The following is a 9,478-nucleotide window of genomic DNA, read 5'->3' as shown; positions in this document are numbered from 1 at the left end:
TGAGGACTTCAACGTTTCAAGCGCGGATGGATGGATGGTTGCTACGAGCGACCCTTTTGAAACGGGGCCGTAAGTTGCGCCATGAAGCTCTTGTTCTTATTTTGCCTAATGTCCTACCTATTTTTAAGCGCGCGCGCACACACACACACACACACACACACACACACACACACACACACACACACACACACACACACACACACACACACACACACACACACACACACACACACACACACACACACACACACACAAACACAAACACACACACACACACACACACACGCACGCACGCACGCACGCACGCACACACACACAAAGATTTTCCAGCATCAGACTTTCTGAACCAGTATTGGGAACGCGGCACTGCTGCTCAGGACGATCTCTATCGGTGGCGTTGTATACAACATGAAGCTTTCATAGAGCGCACTACGGTAGCAGTTCATCTGGACCATTTTACCATCGTTGAGCACAAACACGGGCGCTTTTAGAAATGTATGCTGGCAGCTTGTCATTGCTGGAGTGCGATGCAAATGCGAGCATACTGTACGTGACGCCAGTATGCGTGCTACAAACCAAATGAGTACAGCTACTTTCCCCTTCGAAGCTTTTTGAATTTGACGCCTTGTATACCACGATGTTTCTGCCCCGATAAGAGAAGGGAATGGGAATTGAGCTAACCCGAAAACGAAAATAGCGATGATGATTAGCCTTTCCCACATACCTGAAGTCCATAAAGTTAAAGTGTGCAAGCGACGGCCACTGTTTGATTATTCGTCAAATAGAAGCATCAAGAAAAGCTAGTCAGTGAGAGAGCGGAGAATGGCAATGATGTCGATAATAATGAACAAATAGAGAATGTTGGCACACACGCAATGCAGTTGATGATGATGACCCCATATTATGGCTCATACCCACACTGAGGGATTCGCAGTTAAGGTACATACATCGTCTTCTTCTTGAACCTGAATCTTGTGACAGACAAATACATACTGAACAGCACTAGCATGTTTCAGTTAGGCAAAATTTACGCACTTTCATATTTCACCAAATCATTGCAATAATCCTGCTAACAGCACTGTCGCATACAAAAAGATAGCAACTGCCTGTTGTGGATCAAAGGGAATACCAATTAGGACTACAGCTTCTGCGAAAATGCAGAAGCGTGTTGCTGTGACATAGAGCTTTGTTTTGCACAGAAAGCGCAATGAGCACAATGAACTTCAAAATTGAGAGGAAACGTACGTCTTCCTCATTCATTATTTATTACTAGCAAGATTCGCGGTGTAACAAATTTCTCCAAAGTGTTCAATAAACATGTACTTGTTCAACACTGTCGACGGGACGGTGTCCATTACACGATGCAGTAGGCGCGATTATAAGCGTGCAAAGCGCACGGCGAATGAACGCGAGGCATAAGCACTCTGTAAGTGCATCGCCATAGCGAGGACGCAGCAGGCAAAATGGACAAATGAAGGGTCGCTTTTGGGTTGCGTTGTCCTTGAGATCCAAAATCCTCACGCTAAAAACATCAACGCTAGTGCGTACATGGCGATTTAGTGTAACGGCTTTTAGTGCAAGGCCATTAAGCGCTTTGCTGACCGAGTGAACCATACCTAAAGCGATTCAAATGACAAGATAGCTTCTCTACATACATTGTGCGTTAACTAGACAGGAAAATAGGGGTTTGACATTCTAATGAACAAGTTGTAGTTAGTATTTCCTCTTATATGCTACATGCCATATATGGTACATTCAGAGAAAGAAAGAACTGAAAGTGGGAGTTTGAAATCAGTATGAAACAAATAAAAACAGCTGCAATATTTTAGTTGTAGTATTTTATAAACTTCTGCAACGTCAGTTGAAATATCAAAGAGTTGGTGGCCGCCAAATGGATGCGACGAAAGGTAACTCGTTTCTTTTTCCGATCTATAATCCACTCCGATTTATAAGGTATAATGTCTTCAACGAAGCACTTATCCTATGGTAAAAAGAAAAAAGGAAATACGATTAGTAAATTCAGGTGCAAAAATAATTCTATTAAAGAAGTTCACAAGGGTCTTGCAGTTTCGTAAATCACGCGATCAATACAGGGTGCAAGATGATTGCTTGACACTACGTAAACAAACAAATAAGACAACCGGAACGTAAAAGATTATCGGCTGCAGCCACAGCATGTTCCATCTCAGAAATGCTGGCATGATAAGCACGCGGCCACCTCGAACACACTCTCTATGGCATGTATTACTTGGGCGCTGTAAAAAATTCGTGGGCCGCTGACGTTAGAAGCGGGTAATGGCCACTGTTGCATAGGTTGGCGAAGTCGTCCATCTCGGAGTTCCAGATCCCTGCACAGCTGAAACCACGATCCTTGGCTTCATCAAGGAAGGCGCCTGCAAAATATGCGCAAATAATCAAAGAAGTTCCCTCTAAAAAATTAAATAGATCAGACAAGGAAATATGTCTGAAACATGAAGTGCTGGGAATCGGCAGAGATATTTCGCTGTGGCACACGGTGCCTAATAAAGGGCTGGGAATCGGCAGAGATATTTCGCTGTGGCACACGGTGCCTAATAAAGGGCTACGTATTCATAAATCTCAAGTTTCACTGTACCAAGTATGCAACGCTCATGATAAAATTGTGTTGTTGATCCACGGAGTGCTTACAAGTAGCCTTGACACCTAACTTTTGGTGCCTAAATTAAATGCCAAACGCAGGCAGTCAAAATTATAAACTCACCATGCGCACAAACATATTAGTGAACGCGGTCTGCTATAATAAGGAAAGTAACAAGGCCACCGTTCGCTTTCACACATAGATGATGGCCCAGTCGACTGTAGCTAGGGAAATGAGTCGAGACTGACGAATACAGATGAGTGTGGGATAACGATTGGATACATGCGCACGTTATGAACACGAGAATTACTGACACGATGTTTTGAAGTGAACACTGCTAAGTACTGGGAACTTGCCAGAAACGTCGTAGCATCGGAATTAAACGCCGTGACAGGTTAATCTTCTTCTTTGTTTCATCGCTGTCATACCTGTTTCAAAAAGCTGCATGAAATCTTTCCGCGAACATGTATTTATGTAATCTGACCGTGGCTTTTGTGTCTTTTGTATGAATTTTTCTCAAATTTTAATTTCTTTCTAACAGTGCTATGTAAAATGGGTGCTTTCCGTCAGGCAAGAATACTGCCTTTTGCTGCAGCACCTGAGACAGCTGTATGTTTCAAACAACAAATAAATGAAATGAAATGAAAAAACCGCGACGAAGCTGCCCTGTGTATGAGGTGGCCAGGTTACCCTCAAGCAGCGTGCAGCTTTCTCGCCTGGTCATCCTCGCAACCTTGTTGCAGAATAATTTTAATTCAATTCAATGTATTAGTGTAGCACACTCCGCTCGAGAAAGGAAGAGCCGAGGATATGATCCAAAGTAGAAACCAATGCATCCATGCTTCATGTATTTCATGTCTTTCTTTACGACAAATTGTTGCGATTTTTTTTCTTTACCAGTATAAACCACTACCTACCATAATAGTTATGTCCCCACTAATAAGAGGAGGCCCCCTGATAGCTGTTTACTCTGGTACCTCCGATCCCGCTAAAGTATCCATGTCTTTCTTTGTTCTTGTACTTCAAATAATAAGGTCGCCCGTTATCATCATCATCAACAACATGATCATCATCATCATCACGACCACCACGATTACACCCCCCCCCCCCCCCCCTGTGAGGCTGAGACGCCCGCGATTTCAGTGGCGATGGGCCCACTGCGTGCCACCGCACATGAGTAACCCCTTGACAAAATGTGTTCAGACCGACCGCTAGATGTGGAGGAGCATCATGTGCAATGTGAAATAGAATTGCATGTATGTAAATATAGTTCGATTGCGAGCGCCTTTAGCGTTAAGCCGCCGTCGTCGTGGCGCTGACGTAGACAAACCTGAGCTTTACCCTCAACGTAAGGTGAAAAAAAGTAATTTGCAAATTCAGAGCACATTGCCGAATCTATGTGAAGCGAAGTTTTAGTGTAGCAGGTAAATAAATACTAAAGAACTGCTATATACTTGCTGCAACGAGTTTAGACGCAATCGCCTCCCCCCCCCCCTCCCCAAGCAACTCACGTGATCGACGCGACCACAGACTACACTGTCTCCGAGAATAGTCCACCTCTCATCAAAGCCATTCCCGGGATCTACCCGAGTTTGCTATTGCACAGCCCTAAGCATCGGTCTATCTTACTCGTCAAGAAGGCGACCGAGCGCGGCGAGCAGACGCGTCATACCACGAAAGAATCGCTTTAATAAACAAATTATGCGCTTGAATGCTTAGATTTGTTGCCCCTATTTAGGTACCGCTTGTTGTTTTACTGTGTAATTCCGTAGAGAACAGAGCCGGCCACCGGCGTATCTGTAGGGGTAGCACAGATGGGGTTACGTATTAGCCGTTTCATAGTCTGAGTGCTTTCCTGTGTGTGAACTATTCGGCGGCGGCTACTGCTGCTGCTGCTGCAGCATGTGCAGCTTGTGCAGGAGCAGCAGCAGCAGCAGCAGCCGCGTTCAGCGAATTCCAGGAAGGTTTGCTTAGGAAACTTCGACTCAATAGGCAAACTAACGACGACTCACTGAGGCGGAAGCGCGTTGTGTACGAGAGCCACAAGCCGTGTCCTTTGGCGAGAACGTGGTAGGAGAGCCCCCGCACATTCTTCATCTTGGCGGTCGCGGCGCACGCCTCGAAGTACGACCTCTGGCCCGAAGGCGAGGTTTTGCTTGGTGGCGCAGGGCCTTTAGAAGCCTCGTCTTCAAGGACGTCCAAGGAGGGACTCTGTGTGTCGTTTACGAGGAAGGCGAGAGCATTGGCTGGCACCATGAGGCAGAGGCTCCGCCGACTTGTCGCCGACTTCACTGAACTTGCAATCGACGCCAGCGCTTTTAGTCGCTGACCCGTGTAGTAGCTGCAATAGAACGCCAGTGGAAGAGAGGAGACTACGGGTTAGTCAAGACTGCAACCGTAGCGTAACACCGACGTGGTCGGCCTGTCCATGTGTGCAAGTCGCCAAATGTTTTAACGTGACAGTGGTGGTATGATGTGCTTGCGCATACCAAATTCATATTAAACTGTCTGTTTCAAGTATACAACGTATATTAATCAGCAGTCATCCGCACGCAAGTGACAGAACATTTGATGTGCATTATTACATATTTAGATTCCTAATTGTAGAGTTTAATGTACGAAAGTAAGACATGCGCTATATGAAAGAGGTCATAGTGGAGGGCTACGTATGCATTTGGATCACCTGTGGTTCCTGTTAAGTGCGCCTACGGATCACCACATTACGCGAGTTTTTATGCATGTTGTACGCAACGGAGCACCGCCGCAGCAGATAACCATACCTGCGGTCTCGCGCTCATCATGAGAGTGACATGCATAACTGCAGGTGTGTTCGACCTTGTAGAATAACAGTTAAATTTTACCACAGCCCAAGCTGTTCCTTTGAGTTGGTTGCATCGAACATTTTAGTCGATATGACTGCATATGACTCACCCCTTTGAAACATTTACCACATAAAGCTGTTTTAGCGCGTGTTTAGAAAAATTGAATGCAGGACGTGCTTCAACCACACATATGTAACTTCTCATGCATATCAGCTAGGACTTTTCCCCCATTTTCACCAAATATGATCTCGGTGGCTGCTATAGTTGTTCCAATACAGGTATCTTAATTTAACGCCGGTGTTAAAACACACAACGATCTAAAGTGCTCGCATAAATAATTCACTGCACAGCCCGTAATAAACGCTCAAACTTTGAGCTTATCTTTACTAACCACCCATAACCTACCTAATTCTACAAAATGTAAGCAAGGTGACTTGTTTAGTTCGCCGAGAACACCACCGGCGCTCGATTAATATATAAAATAAGGGATAAAACTAGACTTCAGGAACAATTTAGGAAGCTCATAATTAACCCAAGAACATCGAAGTTTCGATACATCTTAGACCAAACATACCCCTTTTTATCCCTATGCGTCACAACGAGCTTTAACTCGGTGTGACGTACAATTCTCTCGAGACATGAGAAACACGACGGATAACGTCTGGATAACTCTTTAGAGCACTTGAAATTTTTTTTGTACATAGACTGTAATTCATCCTCATATTTAAGTTCTCATGCACATTGACAACAATGCTCGCTCCATTTTAATTAAATTTGAACTCAGTGGCAGTTATAGTTCTTTGAGCAGGGCGAGACAAATTCTGAACCCTTTGAAAAGCACCCTATAACGCTCCCGAGCACTCGCATACGTAACCGATACATGTTATACTACGCCTACACATCAACAATAACACGCCGCTTATTTTTACCAAATTCAAATAAGATGTTCTGTTTAGTTTGCTGAGGATGCCAATAGCTTATTACGAACATCGTATAACGCATAAACATAGGGCGAAAAACTAATGTTCAGCACTTATTTGCGTAGCTTTTAATTCATCGAGAAATGTCGTACTTTTAAAAACTGTTTTTAATTAACCACAATTTAACACACAGGCTCCAAGCTTTGTCAGCCCATCACTCATACCAAGGCACCTATTCACTGAGTTTATATATTTATTCAGTGAATAAGCTATTCCTTTCTCAGGATACTGTGAAAAGACGCATGTAACGTTTTCGAGTACGTCTAGTCGCAGTGATAGCTTCACTGTGTTATAGCCCATGTGCATCGAGTCTCGACAGAATTGGTTACTCAAGTGATCGCCTGCTATGTGAGCTACTAATAGCTTTGTTATTGAGCGTACCACCCATCTGATTCCAGCAATAACGTTACAGCACGCGCTCAATGTTCAATCACTGCGAAGTGTGTACTGCACGCACGACTTTCTGAACACACACACACACACACACACACACACACACACACACACACACACACACACACACACACACACACACACACACACACACATATCTATATCTATATATATATATATATATATATATATATAAGTTCACGGTTTCTGTATTCTTTATTTTTCTTTCAATTCGGGCAAAAAGAAGGATGTTAATCTTAAAATGAAAATTAGGGTAGAAATATGCAATTTGACGTTGGCTCCCCCTTTTACCTTATCGTTTTGCTTATCGTCTTGAATTTCCACCTCCCGCCTTCCCTGTGTTTCCCATTCGTTCCCTTTAGTAATTTACGCCTCTAGTTCTCGTTGTTGAGACATCGAACTGCGCGTTATTTATCATCATTTCCTTCTCGGATAAGCAACGTATCCTGATTTCGGAACGACTATCGCCCCATAGCGCATCCAGAGCGCAAGCTCAGCGTACGTGATGTTCAACAGCTGACATTCACATTAGCCAGTTGTAGCAGCGCCTACGGTCTGCTCCACCCAGACCAGGGCGTCCTAACAATTTATGCGCGTATGCTTGTGCGCGCAATGCTCTTATCATATATGAGTAGGGGGCGCTGGAAGTCCACGGCACTCGCTAACTTCTTGAACTGTAGACTCATCCCTCGAGTTGATATCCTGTAATCCCCCTGTCGCCTGGCTTTCAACAGCCACACCAGTTACTCCTGTTGAGCTTGCCCATAGATTGACGCTTGGATTTGCGTGATGGTTGTACCTTTGCTCCGGCGGAGCATCAATTTCCTAATCTACAAAATACCTCAACTGTACAGTAGTGCCCGTAGGACAAGTTCAAGTATAACTTAGGGTTAACCTCCCTTTTCACACACCCAAAACGAGCCACAATCATACCAATAGTGGCACGTACGTAGAACGTTGTCCTTGCTTCGCTACGTGTAGAGCCGTTTGAGAGGAGCGTGAGGCTGCTTCCAGTTGGCTCCTTTATCGTTCTGCCACAAAAATTGACTGCGATTCGCTAACGTTTCTTATAGATACGCCTGTTAAACAGGCGAAATTGCGCAGTTCCCTGCAGTGCCTCATAGGATGAAATGTGATAGGAGCGAAGCATAAGCGACGCTCTGCTAGAACTGCCTGTTATATTGTAAGGTCTTGTTGCAACCCACCTGAATGTCTTAGGGTAGAAGTTACGTCTAGTGTAAGAGGGCGGCCGCAGAAGTATAGAGGCGTGTCCCAGCTCATTGGCAAGGCCATAAAGGTAATCACCAACTCCGTAGTCGACAGGCTGGGACACCACCGTGCCCACAGTGAGCAAATGCTTCTGGAAGAGCTTTTGCAGCTTCGTGAGTGAAGCAACAATGGCGTTCCACGTGAATACGCCTCCACGCGGCCACTGAAGATACACGCCCGAGTATCCCAGTCCCTTGCACCAGGCGGCCGTGTTCTGCGCGAGCTTTGCAGCAACTGCGTCATTTTCCAGCAGCAGCTTGAATCGATCTAGCTGGTCGACGCCGTTGCCGATGAGAACCTTGATTTGCTGCCAGGGCCGGACTGCCGCTGTCATGTTCCACAGACGCTCGAAGTTGTCCTCCTCAGACGCTTGCGGCTCGGGAGCGTACTGATCGCTCAGGCTTGCGCAGCAGTAGACGACCAAGTTGCAAGAGTCGAGCGGTAACGTGTCGACAACGTAAGGCGAGGCACCGGGCTGTTCTCTGCGACCCTCTGCGGATACCCTATACACGCAGACGTGAGTGCTAGGCAACTTTTCCGATATAGCCTTCGGCGTCGATGGGGTGGTCAGCGTGGATTTCGGCACTGAATTAGACGGGTAAAAGTTCTGCCCGTAGAACTCATTGGTTCCTGTGCCGATGTCTGTGGTGCTGAACGGTTCGCTTTCGTACATGATCGCGATGAGTGTCATCGTTCCGATGACTACGGCCAGAACAATCAGCAAGAACGTGGCCCACCACGCGCTGTCCCACGCGACTTCGGTGGCCACCGGTACCTTTTGCTGTTGTCGCTGCTGCTCACGATGCTGTTGCGCAGCCTGGTAAATCGGCATCATCTGGGGGAACCAAATGTTTTCTCTGGCCATACTTGGAGCCCTTACTTGCCGCGCATGCTTGTTGTATTTGCGCCCTCGGAAAGGCTTGACGGGTGGAGAGACGATGCCGGTCATATCTGTGCAGGTGGTGAACTGCTGAGGGGCCGACTTGTGTAGAGACAAGTTTATCGGAGACCGGAAATCTTCGACAGCCCCCACGGCATTCGGCTGCTGGGTGGCTCGTTGGTGTCGGTTCACGCCCGTCATGTGGTCGGTTACGGGCTTCGACTCCACGGCAGCCCTTTCGGTAGCTTTTCTCCCAGTTCTGATGTCGTGCTTTTTCGCCGACGTTCCCGCTGCTTTTGTCCCTTCGGCAGGAGACAACTCCGACAGCACACCAGCAGCGACAGGTGGAGAGAGTACATCGTCGGAGTACCTGTAGCGATGTCCCCCCTTCTTCTTCCTCGGAGGCTTAAGCCCGGCCAGCGGTGACCGTAGCTCGTCGGAAAGCCTGTAACGCTGGTCTGCCTTCTTCTTCGTTGGCGACTTCACAGCTGCAGGC

General features: G+C 46.4%; 1 protein-coding gene across 1 annotated transcript; it reads right to left on the bottom strand.

Annotated features, from left to right (window-relative positions):
- Positions 1-1,217: 1,217 nt before the first annotated feature.
- Positions 1,218-4,945, bottom strand: LOC142581846 (uncharacterized). Its single transcript, XM_075691293.1, has 2 exons — positions 4,630-4,945; positions 1,218-2,393 (listed from the first exon to the last, which is right to left on the bottom strand). Exons 1-2 carry the CDS (start codon positions 4,871-4,873, stop codon positions 2,245-2,247), a joined length of 393 nt encoding a protein of 130 aa, XP_075547408.1. The 5' UTR covers positions 4,874-4,945; the 3' UTR covers positions 1,218-2,244.
- Positions 4,946-9,478: the final 4,533 nt, after the last annotated feature.

This window comes from Dermacentor variabilis, chromosome 5, assembly GCF_050947875.1.
Source record: "Dermacentor variabilis isolate Ectoservices chromosome 5, ASM5094787v1, whole genome shotgun sequence".
NCBI lineage: Eukaryota > Metazoa > Arthropoda > Arachnida > Ixodida > Ixodidae > Dermacentor > Dermacentor variabilis.
This window is presented reverse-complemented; position numbering and strand designations above follow the sequence as displayed.

Coding starts and splice junctions, on each gene's coding strand:
- LOC142581846 (XM_075691293.1), bottom strand. CDS start 4,873: ATGGTGCCAGCCAATGCTCTCGCCTTCCTCGTAAACGACACACAGAGT. Junction 2,394..4,629: donor CACAACGCGCTTCCGCCTCA/GTGAGTCGTCGT, acceptor CATATTTTGCAG/GCGCCTTCCTTGATGAAGCC.